The 24,056-nt window shown below is 37.9% G+C and overlaps 1 protein-coding gene across 2 annotated transcripts; it reads right to left on the reverse strand.

Moving 5' to 3' along the window:
• Positions 1-348: 348 nt before the first annotated feature.
• CIR1 (corepressor interacting with RBPJ, CIR1) lies at positions 349-23,969 on the reverse strand. 2 transcript variants are annotated; one of them, XM_037397494.1, is made up of 10 exons: positions 23,801-23,969; positions 22,846-22,940; positions 22,213-22,286; positions 21,046-21,059; positions 20,900-20,955; positions 20,493-20,541; positions 20,168-20,285; positions 5,242-5,348; positions 3,682-3,767; positions 351-1,927 (listed from the first exon to the last, which is right to left on the reverse strand). In XM_037397494.1, the coding sequence occupies exons 1-10, from the start codon at positions 23,870-23,872 to the stop codon at positions 1,198-1,200; spliced, it is 1,401 nt and encodes a 466-aa protein (XP_037253391.1). In that variant the 5' UTR covers positions 23,873-23,969; the 3' UTR covers positions 351-1,197. The 2 variants fall into 2 exon arrangements, with proteins under 2 accessions (XP_037253392.1, XP_037253391.1); XM_037397495.1 differs by lacking the exon at positions 23,801-23,969 and having other exon boundaries at positions 349-1,927; positions 21,046-21,063; positions 22,216-22,286.
• Between the last annotated feature and the right edge of the window lie 87 nt (positions 23,970-24,056).

A 24,056-nucleotide genomic window follows, 5' to 3' on the forward strand; every position in this document is an offset into this window, starting at 1 on the left:
TGGCTCACCCTTTCAAACTCATTCACATGCACTTGAGAGATGAGCTAGGTCACCTCCACCATATATTACAGTCTGCATGATACTGGAAAACTTCTGAGTGACCGTTTTAAGAAGCAGAAGTTGGCTGGTAATAAAAGATAGTTACATTTGTCCTGTCACTGAGGAGGGGAAGAAAGCTGCTTGCCAGAATACTGGGTATGGTGACACCTTCTCACGTGCCCGCTAACTAATGCACTTCCATCTGCCATCCTGAAATGGCAGAAGCACTTCCTTTGCAATAAAAACCTCGTGAAGTGTTGCCCTATGCATTTGTACTGGTTCAGAACTCTGAAGAAGGCAGCAGTTCTCACTGTTTCTAAAGAATAAGGTATTTTATTATGCAAGTCCATCTTCATAACAACATGCGCAGAAAATGACTGACAATCATTAAAAACCCAGAAAGTGTTTCATGAAAACAAAAAGATGACTATTTACATTAACCTTCTACCACAAACAATGAAATACCTGAAACAGTTGAGGCAGTAAATATTCTTTTCATGTCTTGAGAGATTATTGAACAGTAACTTGACATTGTACTGACACATACCAACAGGGGTTCAAGATGTTTAGATAGCCCTGACCAAGTTGTACACTGCAGGAGGTCAAAAAATGTTGGCTACACGCTTATGTGAACTATGTGTCTCTGTTGTTTTCACTCGTGAAATTGATCTCTTACAGGGAAATTTAGGAAAAATGCTTCAGCATGAAAAAAAAACCCTCTACAATACAATGTTTTGATATCTGAAGCAGTGGTTTTATCCAGAACGATCTCAAACATTTGTTAGCATTTAGCATGTCCCAGGACTCTTCACAAATTACTCTCCGCTTCCCCTCTCAGTTGCATCTAAACAGAAATGATCATTGACAAAACCAAGAACATCACATACTGCTCTGAAATACTTTAAAACGCTAAAATCAGGTCTATGAATTACTGCATGTATACAAGAGGTATTTGCCAACAAGTATATTTATACAGTAAGAAAAATATCATCACATTTATACCTAATTTACAAATATTCCGACATTATAGAAATGATGCTGTTGGCTTTATGTAGGAAATGCTAGTTGCAGAGGTTGGAAAAGGAACAGCAGTATGTAACTGAGCCCTTGTTAAAGGTATTCATCAAAAAAAGGAGATGTTTGCACCTGCCCCCTATACTACCTAGTTTTTTTCCTCTCTCTGCTTCTGCTTCTACTGCGTCTGCTCCTTTCTCCACGTTCCACTTTACTGCACTTGTCCCCATAGCGCTCTCTAATTTTTTTCTTCTCTCTGTGCACATCTGTGCTGGGGCTCCTGGCTTCATTTTTCCTGTGCCGCTCCTCACCAGGGCTTTGACTTGGACTTTTTCTTACTTGCCTTTGCCTGGAACTGCTGTGACTTGTGCAAGGGCTTGTCCTGCTCCCCTCATCCATGCTTTGGCTTCTACTATCCCTCTCCTTTCTTTCAGCCTCTCTCTTGTCGGTGCTATGGTATCTGCTTTTGGACTTCCTTTCCCCCTCACAGAGGCTCCATTTGTTGTTCTCCGCAGAACTATCTTGCTTTAAAAGTCTGTACTTCTCCCTATCTTTGTCCTTGTTACCGTGACTACTGGGGAGATCTTCACAAAGTTTTTCTTTCCTCATCTTTGCCTTTCCTTCTGAATCGCTGCTGCTGCTGCTAGCTTCTGAAAACTTGTCTTTTTTTCTTTTCTTAGAATACATCTTCTTTTGTGCCGCTTTATCTCTGTTGTCAGTCTCGCTATCACTGCTGCTTACTGAAGTCTCACTGGAGGATGAGGAAGAGGATCTCATCTTACGTTTCTTGTGTTTACTTTTGCTTTTTTTCTTTTGCTGCTTTTTCTTCTTTCTGTCTTTCTTTCTCTTTTTCTTCTCCAGACGATCCAACTTCCTTTCATTTTCAAAACAGAAGAGTAGCACAATCAGATGTGTTAAAATATTCTAAATTACAAAGTCATTGTCTTTTAAAGTTCACTACTTCTGATGACCTACACCGTAAATGTGCTATTTTCCACAAAAACATGTTCAATTCCTCTCTCAACAAAGCATTATTTTTAAACTTCTAACCTGACGTTAACCATAGTAAGAATCCTCCTGTACTCCACAGCTGCTCTCAAACAGGAGGAATATGATTTTTTAGTTCTTTAATTTTAAAAAAGGTAAGTAAGGTATGTCAATTTTGTCCTTGTAATTAGGAATAAATACATTCACTAGTGCTTTTTTTTCCTTGCCAGCCTGCTCTGGAGACTTTGGGAAATCATTGCTGCTTTTGTTTGTGCATTTTCATAAAAGGTTTTGAAAATGAAAAAAAAAAGCAATTAGCGTTCACTTTCTATTAATGATGGAAACTGAGACTCTAAAGCCTACGCCTCTGAGTTCTCCATGCAAACAATACAATATTTTCAATAACATTTTCTGTCACAACTAGAAATGTACAGTTTCTAGCTATAAGTACAATATTCCATCGTGCACAGGCATTTGCTGCTATTTGCCTGCTTTCACCTAGCTTTCATTTTGCTTTCTTTGTTTATTCTTTTCAAAAAAATCAGTGCTGAATAGTGAAACTACCTTCAGTATATTAAAAAGAATCCTTTCAGGCTAGTAAAATCTAAAGGACTCAAATATTTACTGAACTTCAACTTTCAAAGATAAAGTATTATAATTTCATTGTGTTGGGCCAGCAGCTCAAACAAAGTACTGTTTTAAATGACTCAAACTACATACGTATTCCTTACTTAAAAGGAATGTAAAATATGCCACCTCTTTTCAGATAATTATTTATTATATAGGTGAATAACATACGTACCTACCTACCCACGTATCTCCTTAGCCATTTACCTTTCACCCCCCTCCCACTCTCTCTATACAAAACTTCTCTTAACTTAAAAGGACGTAGTGATACCTGTATGGGATCTACCAGGCAATAGTTAATATTTTCAATTTTAAACATTTTCAGTTATTTCAAGATAACGTTGCAAATTAATAGAGAAAAAAAAGAAGTCAGTCACCTGCCATATGAAATCAGCAGGATAGAAGCAAAGACTTGAAAACCTCATTAACATTTTATTAGAACCACAAAGTGGGTTAGCTCCCTCCGCTGGAGCAGTAAACTGTAAACCCTGATCCCAGAGCCACCGGGCTAGGCCAGCCGCGGCCTGGGGTGCAATGTCAGGTTCAGTTTAGCCGCACGGGAGAAGATAACAAACTCTGCCAAGTTGTAAACCAGTAAACAAGAACATAGAATTTTTAATCCCAGAGGAAGATGTTGTAAACAGTGGAATGTAAAATAATATTTTAAAATAGCAACTGACAGCATCTTCAGCCAGCCTATTATTATTATTATTATTATTATTAATTATTATTATTATTATTATTATTATTCCTTCAGTATCCCAGTTAAATTGGAAATGAGCCCTGGTGCAAAGGCATCACAACTAGACTGGAAGAGCCAGATTAAAATGAAACAACTAGATTAAAAACCCATGCTGCATAATGCCACTTGCGGCCAAGTGTATGTTAAAGCAAGCTGATTTTCCTCTGCACTGATGGTGCTAAATTCTTCAACGGCATAGAAGAGTTACAGGGACAATCACAGAGTCAGATCTACTGGCAATACAGATCTCCTCCACTAGCTACCACACTTACCTTAGAAGTTTCTGTTTTTGTTTGGTTGATAGTGATTTTAAAAATTCAACTTCTGGATCATCATCTCCTTCACTTGCAACAAATTCCTAGGAAAATGTGGCAAGACATTAAGTTGTTACTGATAAAAATAATAATCTCTTCATTCAGATGTCTGTATTAAAAGTGATGCCTCTATGTACCTTGTTTTTGTACAGGTACAAATGTATTTGTATTACTAAGTCAGCTTAAGAGTCTTTCCAAAAAGAGCAGCATACTCGTTACAAAGTGACCCCCCTCCCCTCCCCATTCTGTCTCAAAGCTGAGTAGGTGTTATAATGTGGGGGTTATACAACAGGAGTTATTAGTAACATATGAAAAAATCACTGCTAGGGAAAGAAATATTTCTGAAATAGTTAATAAAAATGAGCCAGTTTTGGAACCCACATGACTTCTCAGGATTCGTCACTCCATTGTTACCATGCTTGGATGAATAGGTAAGATGCTAGTCCTGCTAAAACCCAGAGTAATTTAAGCAAATTACTTTTCTGTCTCGGTTTAGTCATCAGGAAAATGGGTATTAAGACATCTACCTCACTGTTGTGTTATTAGTCTTTAAATGTTCATAAAGTGTTCTAGCAATGCAAAATACTGTAATCATATAATCTACATACAGTAACGCAATCAGCAAAGCATAGCTGCTTTGAAGACCCTGAATTCTTCAAATTATGTGCATCTGGTACACTACAGTTCTCCACTGTGATGTTTTTAATTTTAAGCACATTCAGGAGGGGAAAGAAGAAATAAAGATTAAAAAGCTCTTCCAAAAAACCCCCAACATACCTAACATAAACCAAACATACTGATATCACCATGACTCATTTAACGGTGCCCATATGCTACGTTTTTCTGGGGTACATAGCTTTTTTAAATGCAAAGGTACATCCATCTGTGGAGACACAATGAATTGTTGATTTACTCAAGATTTCAAGACCAGCTTGAGGTCTTCCCCTCTTTATTAGTGGTTTGACTATCCTGCTGCATGAACAAAGGTTATTTCATAGTGGCTCACTCAAGGAGTATACATGATTTTTTTACTTTACAGTTTTATTAAAGCACCTCAATTAGAAATGTACTCTGTGCAGTTTAAGTAAAGACAATTTAATATTTTCACTCCCAGAAATAATAAATGTAACAATAGTGAATCAAGTAAAAACATCTTTAGATATAGCATTACTGGCATTAATTATTTGTGCATGCCTCCTCAAACTTCATTCACAGGCTAGCATTGCATCAGAAGTACGCAGCAAAACCCGTAACCATCCCCTTTATGAAAAACTGAATTTCTAGTCACCCAGAGGAGGGATTTATCTTATTATGCGTGGTTTTAAAAGAAGCAATTTATGATTCACCATTCTGACTGAAACAAGTCTGGAAAACAGTAAGTTTCTGGACATTTTTCTACTGGTATAGCTATTCAGTTTTCCTATGGATATGCATATTTGAAAACATTAAGTAACAATTCACAAGCAATCACATTTAGATTTATAGACATTTTCAGCTTACTGGTAAAAAGATCATTACCTGTGATGGATCATTTGCGGTCAAGTTTCTCCCCAGTACATTTTGTTTCAGTGCAAACCCACTGTTTCTCATCTCCGCTATTAGCTCCGAGGGGTGCATTGATGGCCCTGTTCACAAAAATCACAGTTTGAATGTATCATTTATATCTCTCTACCTTTTTTGGACTCCACAGTAGGAATTCAGTTGAAGCTTTGTTAAGTAAAATCACAGCTAAATCAACTCAATAATCTTCTGCTGAGCAAATAATCAGATATGATTTTCTAAAACAGCAGTCTGGAGATTCAGAATAGAAAATAATTGCATTTTTCTTTAAGTACAAGGGGATTCTCTTATGTAACTTTGTCATGCTGAAAACAATATATATTTAGGTAAGTCTAGTAATATATTTTTATTACAGTAAAAAAGCACAGGAAACCCAAAGAAAGCACATTAAATAAGACTTTTAGGTGCCCCCTCTTCCTTAAAACAAAGGGAAAATGGACTTCTAATATGTCACTAATAAGGCATTTCTCAAAATGACTCAAAGTTTTGAACTTAAATGTAAAAAGTAACCATTGTTAGAAACTCAGTATACATATAAAATATAAATAAATACGTGAAAAAATAATCTGTGTCCTTAGCTATTCTAGGGACCCCCAAATATGCTGGTTCTCTAGGCTGTTATCTCCTCAGATATTTCTGTTTTATCAGCTTAAAACCCACACTATATATTGTGTTAGAGTAGGTGTTGGGGATTAGGCACATCATCTTTCTTTGCAAACATCTAACAAGGAGTAAAATATGGGATGTATTTTGGATCATTCAGACTTGACTGTGTAGTTCATAAACCCTGTTTACTCACTCTTTTGCTTTAATGATCATCAAAGCCTCATGTACTTGTCTGATTAGGTACTTTTTCTTCACCCTACACATGCACTCTTTTGTTAGGCCACTTTCAGTAAATTTCCTTACCAGTTCATTCACCAACTTTACTGTCAATGAATTAGTACTACTGTATAAGGTAAATCTAAATTAGAAGGAATGTAAAATAGAGCATGGAGCACATGGTGACTACTTTTCAGTAAACTAACTGTAAATTATATGATTAATTAGTTTTACGAAACATACCGATCCTGCATTGTGGTTTTAAGAGTTCCTTAGTTGTGGAGATGGACAAAACCCATATATTTTTAGCTCAGAAAAGCATGGAAAGGGAGATTTTTAGTATGGAAAATATATGGAAAGTCAAATAGCACTTTCTCAAAAAAATGTCATCTTCAACTTTTTCTTCATCTTCCCGTATAATACATTGCTTACAGAAACAGGCCTATAAGTAAAGCAGGAAGGAAGAAGATAAAACTTTGAAAACGGTTTAAGAAGCCCTTACATTACTGACTTTCTTTTCACAAGTTCCTTATTTTGCCAGGCAAAAGAATTTCCTAATAAGATACCTTTTAGCCTTTCCTCAAGTTTACATTTTTATTAAGTAGGGGGTTATACCCCACGCTCCCAATATATGTTACCAGAAGCGCTTTTTCTTTTTACATTTTACAGTGTAACTGTAAGCTCACTGATAAGTTAATGAACGTATATGGGCTCCAGTGTCTACATTTTTGCTTATTTCAAACTTAAAACCTTGCTCTGCTTGCCCAAATCTACTCTGGCTGGAAGAGAGAGACATTAGACAGAAACCTAACAACAGAATTTGGTACCAGCAAGCATCTTGCTTTGAAAAGGCCACACAAACCAGCCACACCGTTCAGTCAAATACCCTCTACAAGGAAGCTGAATGGAGACAAAGTTTAGAGTTGTGAAAGAAGATTTCATCATACCAAAGAAACCAAAGCATTCGACAGGATGGCCTGCAGTACTATTATTCAAAGGCAGCAAGAGCCACTACTAACAAAGTAACCTAACTAATTTACCAGCTATTCCTCTTCCTTCAGGGTCTCAGACTTGTCTGCATTTTGATGTGTATTGGATACCTAATTATTCTCATCAGTGTGAAAGGTAAGTAGAGGAATTCAACTCGTTCAAATCTATAAAGATTTGCAAAATAACGAAGACAGAACCTAACTTTGTGGTTCCATACAAGGACTACGGGCAGAACTGAGGCCAGAGAGGTGTAAAGGCATATCAGCCTCCAAAAGCACAGTTCAAAACTATTTTCTAGAAATAAACTTTTCAGGCATTTTTTGTGCATAACACTAGAAAGCGGTAAGCAAAATAATTTCCTCTTTTATGTAAAAGGTTTATAATTAATGCACTCTACTACTGATTTTTGTGTATTTATGCTGAATGGTATCAGTTGTGCTGTAACGCACAGTCCATACAGAAGAACAAGAGACCTGTCAAGGTGGCTGCTCACGCTGGGATCCAACACACAATGGCATGCAAACTTTTGAGTTAGCTTCCCTATGCTTTTTAGAGGTGAAATCAGCAACAGATGTAAAAACCAAAAATACAGGTAAGCTTAGGAGGAAAGCAAGACAGGCTAAAAATAATTTAAATGCCTTCTGTTTCCCTGTTTATTAATGATATCAAAGAGACACTCATAGCTCAATCTACAATATTTCAGTTGCAACATGGTATTACCACGATGACGACAGTTACCAAATGACTGTTATTCCTGCTTTGTGGATGTATGCAAGCGGCACCAGATGCACCTTCAAAACCTTGAGACTAAAGTGGTTTATGGAATAAATTATTCCTGTTTGGGTCTCCCTTTAATTGTGAGGGAAACAGTAATTTAGGTTCAGACTAGCTTGTCAGGAGAAGCAAGATCTCCGTAAAGCTTTATGATGTATGCTATTTTTACTGTAACTAAAGGTTTTACAAAACGCTAGGAAATGAAATTCAGGAAATAAACCAACCCCACAAATGGAAGTGGTGTCAAAACACAGCTCTGTTTCACAACCCTTCTGCGTGCAGACCCCAGCCAGGCAGGCATGATACAAGCACGCTGTCCACTACGGATGATTACAGAGGGCTCTCTCCCACTGTATGACCTTTGCAGTTTAACAAACGTTAACATTTTTGAGAGGACAACACAGGTGAACCTGCTCACACTTTTTTCCTGAACAGCTGATGCCACTGAACTTCCCAGAAGTTCTGCTGCCCAATGACAGCAAGACTGCATCGCTACCTCTGTGCAGGTAGCAATGCTAGGCCACAGCAGAGAGAAAACAATATCTGATCTGGGAAACCTAAAGAGACTGTTTTCTACCTGGTTACAAGTCCAGGCTGAGTTCTATTAAAACATTCTATTTGACAACAGCTGCACAGCTTAATAACAAATCTTTATTACTACCTAATTTCTGCAACACAACAATGAGAATCAAGATTTTAATCTTATAATTAAACTCCTTTGCTTGGAATCAAAGGAATCAAATACTTGGTAACTTTCCTTTCCCATCCACGCCTCATCAGACTGCTTTTGGTTTACACTTTGACAATTCTGATAAGCAGATCTGATTTTCTTTGAAATATCAGTACAATTTGAGGTCTCCCAGGATTCCTGGGCACAGCTAATTTATGTGACAGCACTGAGATTTGTAACACACTGTGGGCAGCTTCTTTGCAGAGTTTTAAAAGATGTAGGTGCCTAATTGTGTGAGCAAACAATCGCTTTCCCATTTCCACACTATAAAATTAAACAGGGCATTTCTCCTGGCTAACACAAACGAGGGACACAAAATCTGTAGAAGAAACACCAAACACTGAACCTCACTTAACAGAGGTTTGAAAAACTCAACTTCTCAGAAATGTCTTTGACTTCCTTATTTAGGAGCTAAAGCTTAAATCTTGGAGCCAGCAGTATATTGGCTGGTAGAGGGCCTCTTCCTTTGTTTGCTGCGAACCGATTGTGGAGTCCTACTTGCTGGACATGCAACTATGCTTGGAGTGACAAAACTTGGTTTGCCTGGTGAGCCAAAGAGGTAAATCTTTTCAGCCTGTCTTTGGCTTATGACTACACTTACGTCATTACCCTCCAAGATCTTCAGAGCAAACAGTACAAAGTATACCTAATAGCCATATATCTTGACCTAGGTAAGTTCTAATTAAGCCATAAACTGTAAAACACACAGTAAAATTGAGCTGAGAGGCTCCCAGCTGGCTAAAACTTTGGGAACTGATGTTAACTAAGTATTCTTGAATAGCATCCATCAACTTGCAAAAAATTACTCCTACATTAGGCATAGAAAAATACTTTGTCTACTATGAATTCTGATGTCCTCATATTTGCATTCCTTATGGACTTATGAGACAGTGTGAAGAAGCTACCTGCAGGATGTCATCCCGGTCAAAACATCTGGAGATGACATTATACTGTGAGTTGACGGAACGTTAGATGTAAGAATCCTGTCAAAATAGCTGAATGCTACAACTTCTGACAATTAGTCTCTCTGCATTCTTCTACCAGCAAACTAAAAATAAGTCCAAAGTTACAATGTTTCATCATCTGTTTCTTATTCTTTCTGAAACAAGTCAAATACAGTACCTTGCTATTTCTGAATATGACTGTCAGGCTTATTTTCTGGAATTTACATTTTGAGAGGGAAAAAAAAAGAAGAAAAAAAGAGAGAAGAAAAAAACCTGTAAAACTTTTCCAGATGACATTCCTTTAAAGCTAAAACATTTATCTGCTTTAAAATTAATTTATAGTCTCAGAAAAGCTTTTTACCATATAGTGGAATTAATTGCTTGCTGATATACTTATTTTTATGCATTAAGACAACTGACAACTTGTTCAGTTTTCTACAGCTACAGGTACTTGAAATTATATTACGGGCTTGCACAAAAGAGGCTCCATATTTAAAGACCCACCAAAGAATTTTTAAAGTATTTTTTCATGGCCTTTGTAATTCTCAAGAAGTAGTCTTGTCAAGCAAATAGGCTACAGTTTCTTCCTGCTTCTTACTTCCCACAGAAGTTCTTGCTGGATTAATTCTCTCTGTTTTCTTCTGTTTAAGATGCTATTTAAGGAAAAAATCAAGATAGCTCAGTTGACTCAAAGAGCTGGGGCACAAAATCAGGAAACTCAACCATTCAATGAAGAAAAGGATTTTTAGTCTTTCCAAAGTACAAGCTGAGTGCAACCTTAGCTTGACAGCTGTTGGTACATCTTTGTAATACTTGTACAACTAAATAAACAAAGAGCTATAAAAAGATTTTTTCTGAAGCCTATATGAGCATCAATTATACTGGATTGGAGAAGGATATCCTACTAGGATTTCTACAACATATTGTAAATTTGCTCCTTTATAACAAAAAGCATGCCAATTTCTTATCACGCTTAACAGAGATCAATTCTGTTTCTATTCAGCATCTGGTGGGGGGGTGTGTGTGTGTGCAATATAATTTTGGATTTCAATTACTTAAATGCCTAGCTTATAGCAAGCTCTCCCACTCCGCATAACTACCCCCTCTCCTGTCCCAGAAACGAGAAACCTATAGCTGCAATTAATTTTCAATTCTTTCTGTACTGCTCCTGAAGCTACAGATGCAAAGTATATGTAACACCCTCTCCTTGCCACAATGTTTCCTACAGGAGGCATGGGCACAGGCTTCCTCATAGGAGAACAATGCTAGCTGTAACATACCATCTAGCAGGCCTCCATTAAAATGTCTAAAGCACATTATTCAAATTATCCAATATTAGAGAATAGTACACTAAAACCTCTTTTCATAACGACTGTGATTAAATACCACTTTTTCTGCAACAGTTTCAGTGGCAGTAAGGACAGACCATAATGTTATGATTGCCAGTATCACCAAAAATAGCAGTTTTACTTCTATCTACTCATGATGCATAGTCTTGACAGTATCCGCTCAATTTATTGATAACAGCTTTCACTGCTGTCCCCAGTGCAGATGAGCAAACTGAATTACTCTTTGCAGTCAATTAAGTTTTAAATGGATTTTTATTAGGGAATACATATGGAGAGCAAAGAGATAAGGAACAGCAATAGTGTAACCACTATCCCCACCTGTGGCAGGGGAAATTAAGGTAACCAACTGTACTTAGATAGCGGCTGCAGTTCTATATTGTTATGAAATGGACTACTCAATATAAAAGTTACTGAAAAAAGCTGAAGGTTCTTCATGGTGTTATTTTAATTACAACTTTTTAACCTTTATTTTAACTAATGCTCATTTTGTGTATCAGCAAAACAGAGTATTTAGAACGGGGCTTTTCTAGAGCTTCCCCTTCCTGAAAACATGCTCTGGTGTAGGACATCTTTTAGTTTACAGAGTGATCATTTAAATCTAAAACCACCACAATCAACACATCACACTTCTAACTTGGAACTAGAGAGATAATTTACATAAACATAAATGTAAACAAAGCACACCTGTATATCTGCTATCAATTCACCAGTACACATCACACCCAGTATACTCCACTCTACAGTGTTTAAAAATTAATTTATGAATCAAGGACAAGATACTTTCAAGGCTTACCCTTTATTACTACATAATTTTTGTTAACAGTAGGCCTAAAGCATGTTGTCCAAGATGCATATAAGAAAGAGCGAAGACAACATAACTCTTCCTAGTTGTAATTTGAGTTTCTACATAACAGTGATACTGAAGCCACACTCTGCTGTGGAAAAATAAATAAATACATACTCCAGGGAGTATGCAAACAGCTCTTTCACATTCACCAGGTTTTATAAGACCATTCTGCTGGTGGATTTTGGTTCAGCACAATCACATGAAGGATGAACATACTCTGAATTCAGAATGCTGCCTTTTCTGGGTGGCAGCAAAGGAGTAACATATGATACAAGGCTTTTTTGGTTTTTATTTAAAACAGAAACTAAATTTAAAATCAGTAGACAGCTATGTCAATACATCCATATACTTTTTTTTGTGCTCTCCACAGAGTTTTGTAGTTTTTTCATATGGCTTGAAAGGAAACTGAACAAAACCAGAAAAAATTTACAGACTGAACCTAATCACACTGCATCATCTGTGAAGTTTTACTGTGGTTGTAACAGACATAGGAGTGGACACTTGCTTATCTGAAGTACAAAGAGCCATTATCAAAATTATGTGATCAGGATCCTGGACATGAAGAACACTGCAAATTTATGCTGCCTCCACTAATACAGAATTGATCATTTTTTACTAATAATTTTTCCATCTATTTCAGAGTTGACTGCATTTTGACCATATTTACACTTCAAAGCAAGTGCTGCAGTTGGCATTAAGATAAATCAATGAATAAAAAAAAAAATCTGGCTTTTAATTAGCTCTTCTTAAGATGGTCTGCACTTTAACTGAATTTAACATTTTAGCACAGAATTTCAGTATGATCTGTCATGCTTTTGTCCTAGGGTATTTCAGAGAAACCTGTTCCCTTTTTACTTTTTTTAAGTACTAAACCCCATTTAACAGTATCAAACTGCTATAGGAATCCATATTTATTGCTTAAACACTAAGCACAAGACTTCTAAGAAATCTGTATTTTATGCATTCACACCAAATACAGAGGCTTCTGAAACATAAATGGAGGATTATTCTAAAATGTGACAGTTTTGAAACTATGTGAAGATTTAGTTAAGGTTCCTACTGTTCACAATCAAAGGTCTCAGCTGCAGATCATAAAGGAAGGTTTTACACACTGTGTTTCTACAGATGACCATTTATACAAATATTCACAGTTACCATATTCAAATACCTTCTCTTTGTTATTACAGATTCAAGAGAACACTTAAATAAATTCCTGCATTCCTGATACAATGCAGATTTTTATCTGCTGGGAAACAAAAAAGCACTGTATTTGTCACTGAAAAAATGCAGTGAGATATAGACATAATACAACATAGACAGAGATTTCCTTTTTTGCTGACTCCGTATGACTAGTAATTTCAATGATTACTATGGAAAGGAACTTCACCCAAAAGCTAAAGATCAGTTGAACACACTAAGTGACAGACTGATGGAAGCTACAGCCACAATTAGCTGAGGGGCACTCAGGCGATGACTTTTCCACAGCATGCTAATCACTTTACAGTAGCCTCTTTCTGGTCAGTAATTTCACTGGACGGATCACACAAGGAGCCAGTCAGCTGTAAAACAAGCAAAGTAGTCCATAGCAGAGAAGGACATCCAGCACCCCCCAGGCTTCAGTTTCAGAGGCCAAGAGCGTAAGAATCATTTTTAATCTTGCTGTGCCACCTCTAACTATGCCATTCAAACAACTACCTCCCCGTCTGAGAAATGAGCCTTACTTCCCAGATAACAATAACCTTTCTTCGTAAGACAGTAAGTTTCCCAGCAGGTTATTTGTTCTAAAAAACATATGATAAAAGTTGTAAGCATTTAAGCTTTCATAGGTTTTTAGCAATGTCCCCCAACCCTCATTAAACAGGATAGAGAAAAAAAGAGAAAAAAGTTTATCCTAACTTTACCTGACTAAAAAAATTGCAGGCAATTTTGAAGTGAAGTAACAGTATTACTTCAAAACAGTCTGCAGAGAAAACCTACTAGTCTCTATTCTAATGAAATCAAAGGCTTTTCAGACTTCACAAAAAAAAAGCAGTGAAAATCACAAAAAAAATTAAAAATCAACAGAGGCTGCTGGTTAATGACAAAAAAGGATTGTAAAAACAGGCAAACTTTTAGATGCTAGTGACCTGGGTTTTTTGCTGGTATATATTACATATTTTATGCTTGCATATATACACAGTGGCACATAAAGTCAGAACCACAACTGATACTTTCATCTTGTCTGGACTTTGAAAGTTAGAATTTTATCAGTAAAAAACCCTGTAAATCAGTTTAGCCCAAAGAAGCATTTTGATTGCCTAATTTAGCTTTGTAAAGGAGAAGTAAATCTTGTAAGTTGGTCTCTGTAAGCCTCACAGCTGGAACATTCTAACACTACTTTGCAGTTTCCAGTGATCAAAGTAAGTTACTTTATATCTAAAACTAAGAATTTCATAATGGAAATAATGCAACACCAGGGGATGCAGTTATCATGAATAATTACAATCCTGGGAGATTACAGACAAGGCTGTACCCCAGGGGTGTGATTATCCCATGATAACCACATCCACTGAAATTGCCTTATTGCAAAAATAATCTCTATTCACTGGTGAGATATTATTCAATAGGCGCTTTTTTAATGGTAAGATTATTATTTTTTTTATAGGAATTACCAGCTAGATTAATAAAATGGTCCCAGAAGCAAAATAACCAAGCCACCATGCCCAAGTTAAGGTACTGACTGTACTTATTTTTGTTTGCCCGAGTACTGCAGTGTATGTCAGGTCTTGAAAGACAGCAGTCTCACCAAACACCGTTATGTGCCACAGACGTGCTTTTGCCCTGTAGTGGTTCCACCAGAGTAAACTGAAGTCCATGACTGGTCTTTGCTACAAGATACTCAACACTGAATCCAAAACAGCTATTGCCAATCAGTTTATGTGCAAAGAGAAAGATTACAATGCACTTCACATAAGATTCAAAGACAAGTATCCTGCTGCTGGAATAAGACAATCACAGCTTATAGAAGTTATGGGAAAGAAAAAGCCCGTTTTGGTGGTTATTTTATAACGTGAAGAAAAATGTCTGTAGGCAATCGATAACTTTTTTCCCTCACAGAAAACCAGAGCAGGAACTTTTGATAATGCAACTAAAACAGACATGAGTTTAATTTGCATTCATTCGAACTCAAACATTTTGTCTGAGGCTAAAAAAACCCAGTCTGAGTCTAAATAAGACCTTTTGTTTTGCTCTCTTTTGGAAGCAGGAAAAAAAGAAAGAACAAAATACAAACTGAACTTGTAACAAGTGCTCTTGAATTCTGCTTCTATATTACTTAAACTTTTTCTCATTCAAATAAGGAGTCTACATCCTATTGAAACTCACCGATTTGGGCATTTGGGAAAAAAAAAATTACATTGCTCCCTGGGCTTGTAGTAAACTGAAGTCACCACTTTGACCTTTGAAGGTCCAGGTTTGGAGGAAGAAAGGGAAGGATGGGGAAAAGCTGCTCTTGCTCTTCTAGCTCAGTAACTTGGTTATCCTAATGAAATTATTTTTTACTCTCATTTTCTGTCAAAAGCTCTTGCTTTTGACCAAGGAGGAAGATGAAAATGCCCCTCCAATTAGGTAAGTGACAATCTTTCGTACATACATAAAGATACATTGGCACTATTGTGGCCACCACTGTTTGTACTGGGTTTGGCTGGGATAATTTTCTTCATAGTAGCTTGTACAGGGCTGTGTTTTGGGTTTGTGAGCAAACCAGTGCTGATAGCAAGGAACATTTTGCCCAGCATCAAGGCCTTTTCAGTTTCTCAGGCTGTCCCACCAGCAAGCAGGCTGGAGGTGCACAAGAAGTTGGGAGGGGACACAGCTGGGACAGCTGACCCCAGCCATATTCCATACCATACAACACTGTGCTCAGCAATAAAAGCTGCAGTAAGAAGGAGGAAGAAGGGACATTTGGACTTACGGCATTTGACCTCCCAAGTCACCATTACCCATGATGAACACCTGCCCGCCATGGAAAGTGGTGAATGAATTCCTGATTTTGCTTTGCTTGTGTGTGCAGCTTTTGCTTTACCTATTGAACTGTCTTGTCCCAGCCCATGAGTTTTCTCACTTTCACTGTTCCAATTCTCCTCCCCATTCTGTGGGGGAGAATGAGCGAGTGCGAGTAGGGCTGAGCTACACCACCCTGTTTCCCTTCCAGGTTAATTAACTCTGTCCAGTAATGTTCCGGACAGCAGTTACACTTCTACACCAGAGATTTTTAGACTTCAAAGTTATTACATGATGGAATTCAGTCATGAGTCTAATTAGTATATAATAAGCTTCTCCTGTGGTTCCTAAACTTGTATGGGTAAGATGTTTCAGTCCTCCTTTACAGCAGAGCATCTGAAGAAGTTCTGCCATTACTGTTCTGTGGATAGAAATCCATTTGGGTAAATGCATGAAGACAGCAGTGAACAAGACAGTCCTCTATTTTCCTGTGTGCTAAGTGTACTTCTCCAAAACAAGGTTGAGAAGAAAGAGGCCTGCTAAACATCTCCTACAGGGAAGACAGACCATTTCTTAAATCTGCTTCTGCAGAAATTAGTGATGCCAATGTCCTCAGAATACTAGATTTAGAACCACGAGGCTGAGGGTTCCCAAGCACTGATTGCTTACAGATTCATTACCAGCCAGGATGCTTTGCCATACATGGACTAGCATCTTCCAACACTATGCTGACGCACTGTGTGCTCTAACAAGGGAGAGGATTTTTCAAGTTTGAAGAATCTTAACCTAAATTTTGGTAGTGCAACTACCACACACTGCCCAGAAAAAATTATTCAGTTCGGTTTGCAAGAAAAGGATGCCAGATCATCTTTTACTAGGATGAAAAGACTACAGATGGGAGGAAATAATGTGCTACCAAGTAAATCCCTTGAAAGCAAGCGCTCTTTTCAAAGACTTTATAGAAAAATTCCAAAGATTAGCTCTTTAAAAAAGAAAAAAAATATTCAATGTTCTATAGCTTAAATTTGGTTCTTCCAATACAATTAATTCCATAAACTAGCTGGAGTCCTGGAATATTGACTACTGCACTAAAATTTTCTTCTGGTTTCACCTTCATTCCTTACTATATGTATATTTCTCAGATGTACCCTTTTATTTGAGAGACAATATTTATATTTCAATTTCCTGACACACAAGCTAGGAACAAGTTTTCAAAGATGGTTTTCTACATATGGAATTACTTCCTGACCTTTAAAAGTCTTATCTGCTCTAATAACTTAGCCCAGCATTTTTCAAGACTTTCTTGAGAGCTGGTTGCAATTTTACACATTTATTTATTAAAACTCCCATACAAATAAATTAAATAAACATTCCAGACTTCTTGTGTATTATAAACAATCATTCCCTATGCTTGAAATCCCTATTCATTGTTCTCTTCAGGGTGTTTATTTTCTTCTACACTGTAGAAACGAACAAACAGCTTCTGAAAATTCTTTGGAGTTCAGAACTTAGAAGCCAAGTGGTTTTGTACTTTTTTGTGTGTGTGCTGACAATCGTGATACATGAAAACTCTGGACTATTTACATGTCTTTGACAAGTTTTCTAAGCATGAGGAGACACTTATTTGTGACACATGGCAGGGGAAGTGTGTGGGTGGATGGGAAGCAATTCAAGCCCTTTTTTTTTTTTTTAAGCCTAATCATCAATTCGTCAAACACAGAAAGGTTTCATAAAAAGATGATATCATAAAAAGTCTCTGTCCCTTACAAAGCAGCATTTTCTGCAGTTCTAGCCAACCTGAATAAGAACAATGTGGCAATGGACATTTTTTCAGTACTATAAAATAATGAGAAATAATCAGGAATTTAGTCTAGAGACATAAAAGCAGCCTAGGAGTGCATGGAATTACTGATTGAGACGTGGGAAGCAGCAGAGCATGAGGACATATGTTGTACAGAGGAACAGAAGAAGGTTCTTGGAGGTGGATACTGATCCAGCATTAGGGCTAGTAAAGAATTACGTAGAAGTAATGAGACAAAACAGAGCAATAAAGAGAAATGGTCAAGACAAGATTATATTGTTGGGGGGTGTTGATCGGCACATGGAAGAATTTGGATTTTTAATGTTGCAGTGTCTTGTTAGGAAATGTAAACACAGTGTTTTACCCTCAGCGTAGGTTAATTTTACAGAGCTAACTGCAGATTTCCTGCACTGTAACAACTCTCAGCAGTGCAAAGATAACTACTTACTCCCATCCCAGACAACGTAAGACTAGTGTCAGGGTTTAGTTGAAAAAAAATCCCATTTTTTAGAAAATGTGTGATGTAAGCTTTAATATGCCTCATAGATGAGTTATGAGTCTTAAGAGAATCAGTGAATTCAGTAACTTGTGTTCTCACTTAACTATAGTGCTTCATTTACATACATAGAATTTTCTAAAGTCATCAAAGGAGTGTAATTTAGCTTGTTATTAAGTCAGGTGAAGTTTTAGAAAAGTTGATAAAAGGATTGTATTCCTGAGGTTAGAAAAAGCAGACAACCTTTTATCTGATGATCTAATTAATGATCTTACCACTCCCCATAAGCCTTATATCTGCTATTAAATGGAGAACTTAAAATTGTTTTAATTTTACCTATACTGTTTTTACATAGTGTCCCTGAAAGAAAGAAAAGGAAGTAGCAGTATCATTACAGCTGACTATTCACATCCAAGAACAGCGTCTTACAAATTATATATACAAACCCTGATCTGTCACCCACCCCTACTCCCTGAAATCCTTCCTCAATCTATAAAAAAAGTCCATGCTCAGCACAGCACACTAAGTTCCAGAGCTAAAACCGAGAGGGCACTGGCACAGTCTGAGAACATCCAAGTAGTTCTACAGCACTTTTCTTCATGCAAAATACATCATATGTGCTAAATCTCTCTCTTCAGGCTCAGAAAGGCAGTTTGGAAAGCTACCCAGAGAACATCTCCCTGACTGGGAAACACCCACAGCAGTCAAACGTTGTCTACACGTACATAATCAGTTCAGTTAGGTTTGAAACAAGCAGTTAGTCTTGTATTGACACTACAAAGTGTCCATATTACACTGTTATGAATAATAAGGAGTCCATTTTCAAGTTTGTGCAAGCACATGTAAATACTTTCCACTTTCCCAGCCAAACACTCCTAAAATTTACCCACGTAATTTGAAGTGTGGGGTGGGAGGTGGGGGAAGTGAGTTCTGCAGCACAAAAGCATATCTGACACCTAAGAGCTGCACAATATAATTCTACCAGCACCAAACACAAGCACAATTTCTTCCAAGGTAAGGAAGAAAGAAGAAAATTATTTAATGTTATAATCTACTGAACAGAAAGGCTGATAATGTCAACTACAGGTTGGCTAAACAATGGTATAATCATCAGACAGTGCCTAAAAGCAGGGGAACGTAAGAGGTACTATTTCCTTTAAATTAAGTCTCCCAGGCCTCATCTCAAAGAAATGACACATCTAGGTGATCTAATTCTGAAAAGCAAGATTGTTGGTAGGCTAAGTATGTAGTAAAACCAAGAGCTACTACATCAAACAGGTAACACCTGGAGGTTTTCTGTCCTTCCTCAGGTTATCAAGTGTGCAATTGTAATGCTATCCCTGCAAAGCTGAATACACAATGCTGCACGTGATCTTAAAGCACGGTACAGCAAGGCTGAAGACTCACCCGTGTTATCAGGTGTTTCTTTAATGTGTCACAAATTTAAGAATCTTTAAAGTTTTACAAACTTGGGTCAACTTACAGAAAACAAGAGTATTGTAGGCAAAGAAGTATTCAATTTGAATGTTTATATCCACTTTAAACCTCATCTAACACTAAACGCTGTGTGACCTCAAGTAACAGGAAAGCTAATAAAGGAAAAAAATGGTAGTTCAGGAAGCAATGAGAAGGCAGCTGAAAGAAAACCAGGCATCTGGAAATCTAGGTTTCAACTGCTTGCCCACTTACAGAAGCACAATTACGATATAAAAAAAACAAACCACCCAAGCCTCTCCTTTTTTCCAAGTGATTAACAAAGCTATACTGATACATCCCAGCTTTTCCAAGCAGTGTGCCTGAATCTGAACTGGGGCAGTCTCTGACAACCCATTACATTGACAATATGTGTCAACAACAACAAAAAATTATTCTGGTAAACAATCTTGTTGCAGCTTCTTAATTTTTGCCACAGATAGAATTGAACCAACAGTCATTATGGAATATTTTTTAAATGTGTCATTAACTAGGAAATTAGGTCCCTGCCATTTGAAATAATAACTTGAAATTGTAGAATACATTTGGAATAAAGAAGCATTTTCCCCATTTCATCAATTCTTTAAATTATGATAAACTTAAACCTTCTAAAATTAAATGTTATTAGCTCCTCCAAAATTTCTAACCAGCATCTTTAAAAGACATTCGCTGCCTACCTGAACCATCACTGGAGACTGAGCTTGCATTAATTCCAGAAAGGCCAAATAACGGACATTCGCGATCAGTGTTTACATGACCCCACTTGTGGCATTTAATACATCTCACATTCCGCACCTAAAAAGCAAAAAAAAATAGACATAATTTAGTTAACTATAGAGCTTAATATTTACAGAAATATCTATATTATTAGGCGTAAGAGAAGCTTTTAAACTCACTGAGAAACAGATGATAAAATTAAGAGAGTCCATGTAAATGTTCTGTAGTTAGATAATATTTGAAATATACCCAAGACATCCACAGAGTGAAATTTATGGAACTTGCCTGGATACCAAACGGCTGATCTCTGATATTCATATCATCCTTAGCATATCTGTTACACAAACACAGAAGAAAATGAATACTCAAATTACTATTTTGTTTAAAACCATCCTACCCCAAACTACCTTTTATTGTTAAGTGTATATCCATTTCAGAGATACACTTCCAGTAAACATTAGTTTTAATGTGTTTTCAAATATAGATGTAAAATTAAAACAAAAACTAAGCTGATCAAGGAAACAGTACTAGGTTTGCAGGTTTTACTAATTAACTGCTAGGACATGACAAGATTACACAAGTGACCTGCTCAAAAATAAAACAGGAAGGGAAGGGGCGGGGGGGGGGGGGCGGCGGCGGGAAGAGATATGAAAGGTAAGTAAAAAGAAAAAAAAATTATTCAGATATCTTACTTTTCTCGAGGGGCGACTTTTTGCCATTCAAATTTGTATTCAGTTTCTCCTTCTTGCTATAAAACAGAAAACATGGTAAGTTTGAAATATTTTCTTTTAATACATCTTAAGTAGGAAGAAAACAACAAAATGATGTAATGAAATACCTCCTTAGTTTCCTCTTTGAATGTTCAGAAGTCATGAAAAGAAAAGAAAAAGTACGTTAATTAGACACCAGCTGCATTTTACATGCATAAGTTATACACAAAATATTCTATGGTTTATACTAATACAATGGTGCAAATACTCAGAAAGTAACTTTATTTAAATAGAGTGCACATAAATAATCAGCCTCTAGTATATGGTTACAAATGTATAAAACCAGAATAATCTTTTCAAACCATACTGATTTGATATATAAATACAAAGAACTGTATAGACTTGTTTTCCAAAAGCAGCAACAATACTTAGGTCTAAAATCTTCTAGCACAAAAAATCACTAGTTTAAAATTGCAGAATATGCTCTAAGCTTAAGGGATTACTTTAAGAGCTTTTAAAGTTAAATAATTGCAAAATTTGCTCTACAAGAATGAGCCCATCCAAGCACTTCCAAGGGGTTTTGTGCAAATGGGAAAGATGCATTTTAAAGGGGACGTGTCTTCTTTTAAAGGGAATATGCTTTCTTAGTTCTGCACTTATATTCAGATTTTGCTAAATTTAAGTGACCAATATGAGTACCCCCCAGGTACTAAGTAACTTCAGTTTATGAATCTACTAAATAAAGTCATAGTCACCCACCACAGTCAGGTCAGCCAGCACTTTTGACTACAGAATCTCAGTATTTATTATTTCTAGAACTTCCACTTATTAACTTCTTGCTTTGGTATTTCCTATGTCTTACATGCATCAAGCTGAATTATGGACAGAGTTTTTAAGTAAAAGTGACCCTGCTATTTCTAAAAAGGTGAGTAAGCACCTTGGTAAGGTCTAGTGCTCCTCCAATGCCTTTATAATTGGCTAAAAAAACCACCTTTGGCCAACGACAGAATTTCTGTTGTTGGCAGGAAAGATATTTTATCCATTTTTTTCCTTTCACGCTGAATTGCTGCTTTAAAAACTCCCAACTAGTCTCAATTTGAAATAAATTAAAGCGTTGTGAGATCAAAATTATTATATGCTATGTATTTCTGCATATTACCATAGAAAGAACTAAAAATCATACCTTCGAGCATTACCTCAGTATGAATAAATTATTTTAAAATAAAAGACATTGTGCTCATTTCTTCAGAAGGTACTGTCAGTACTGCCTGCTCAAGAGTAGGAAACCACAGTACCTTTTTTTGCTCCAGGTGGGGCCTCATACATGAAATTAAGCCCATTCTTCACACGCTCATCACCCATAAGCAACCTAAATAAAAAGGACAGAGTTTGGGATGTTACACACAAAACAGTCATATTACTTATATATATTTAAAAAACCCAAACCAACAAAAAAACCATGCAAATATGCAGCAGGAAATCGTTATAACAACTGGGAATTTTTCATTTGTTAATTTGAGCAACAGAAGTTGAGCATCAAAAAAACCCGAGAGACCAGTCAATGCTTTTGTGTGCTCCCTTGAAAAGCGTGATTTTTGGTACACAATCTCAACTGAAATGTAACTCTGTGTCCACAGAATTATGACAGACATTTTTGTGTGACCCAAATATATTGTTATACAAGGTTACCTACTGTTCCATGCAATGTAACACATTTTGAAAAGAATTAGAAGATGCACAGAAGCCACTTTAAAGAAGTTTTTGTGACCTCTGCTTAATCAAACACCAATTTATGAGTCATTGTCCTCTCCTACTACTATGGTCAATGGCAGACAATTTTTCAAATAACTCACAACGATATGCCCTTTACTATGACAAAAACAAGAGACATTAGGAAGAAGTGTGTGTGATCTTACGCTAATTCTCACCTGTTATCATAAGATTCCTGTTCTTTCAGATACTGCTGCATTAATTCTTCTTGTTTCTTCTTATCGTAAGATATTTTCTGTTCCGCCATCCATACCTAGTTAAAACAAGTAAGTTCCTACTTTAAACAAATTAAAAAAAAACACCACAAAATACAATCATGTATAAATACTTAACTGGCTTCATGTATTGAAAATACTTAACACGGGAAAATTCCCATTCCAATCACATAAAGCATACTATTTTTGTCCAGCATTTCAACAAATGAATTTCACACAGGCAGTAACGTTGATAAGCTACAACTTCAACAACGTTTAGGAACTGAAGTGACGTGGGAAAGCTGAGTACGTGGGAGGAGGGGGCTCAGAGAACACCCAGGGGTGCCACCACCTTCCCCGCACCCCGGTTCCCTCGGCAGCTCCCGCACCGGCCCACTCCTGGGGACGGGATCCCTGGCACCGGGCCCAGGCGGGTGTGAAACACCGGCAGGCCTCACAGGCGGGGGCGGCCCGGACGGTGCGTGGGGCCTGTTTATCCAGAGAGCCAGGTGCTGGGAACGCGTATAAGCATACACATTTATATTATAAATTTAAGGGCCCAGGAGAAGGCGACAGTCGCACACACCTATGAGGAAGCAAACCTGTAGCTTCAAATATTTCCTAACTTTTCTTACTGCCCCATCCTTCCCCCTTGCCACAGCGCCGGTCCCGCCGCAGGAAGGCCGACCTGCCCCGCTGATGACACTGCGGTGCCGGGAGCCCGGCAGCCCCCGGGACGGCTCCCCGCTCCCGCCCCCGGACAGCACCCCCGCCCCGGGAAGGCTCCTCCCGCCCCGGAGGCCGCGGTGCGCGGCTGAGGCGGCCTGGCTGGCCCGGCCGGCTGAGGGGCCACCGCGCCTCACCCCAGCCCAGCCCAGCCGCCCGGCAAGGCCCGCGGTAGCTGCCGGCCCTCCCTCACCTTTTTGATGTTGGACTTGGAGGCGGGGTGAAAATCCTTCTTGCACATGAAGTTGGCGAATGACTTCCCCATGGCGGCGGCGGGGAAAGTGCGACCGGCTGCCCGCGCTGACACGGGCCCTCAGCGGCTGCCTCCGCCGGGCCTTCCGGGTCGGCGGGCGGCCCTTCCTGCGGGGCGCGGCAACGCCGCCGCCCGGACCCGCCCCGCCCCGCCCCGCCGCCGCTGAGCCCCGCGGAGCGCCCGCCGCCGCCGCCAG

Source organism: Falco rusticolus, chromosome 8 (genome assembly GCF_015220075.1).
Source record: "Falco rusticolus isolate bFalRus1 chromosome 8, bFalRus1.pri, whole genome shotgun sequence".
Lineage (NCBI taxonomy): Eukaryota > Metazoa > Chordata > Aves > Falconiformes > Falconidae > Falco > Falco rusticolus.

Excerpts from the sequence above, each read along its gene's own strand:
- CIR1 (XM_037397494.1), bottom strand. The coding sequence starts at position 23,872 with ATGGGGAAGTCATTCGCCAACTTCATGTGCAAGAAGGATTTTCACCCC. Across the intron at positions 22,287-22,845 it reads CAGGAATCTTATGATAACAG|GTTGCTTATGGGTGATGAGC; the intron begins GTGAGAATTAGC and ends CTTTTTATTTAG. Across the intron at positions 5,349-20,167 it reads AGTCTCCAGTGATGGTTCAG|GGCCATCAATGCACCCCTCG; the intron begins GTAGGCAGCGAA and ends TTTTGTGAACAG.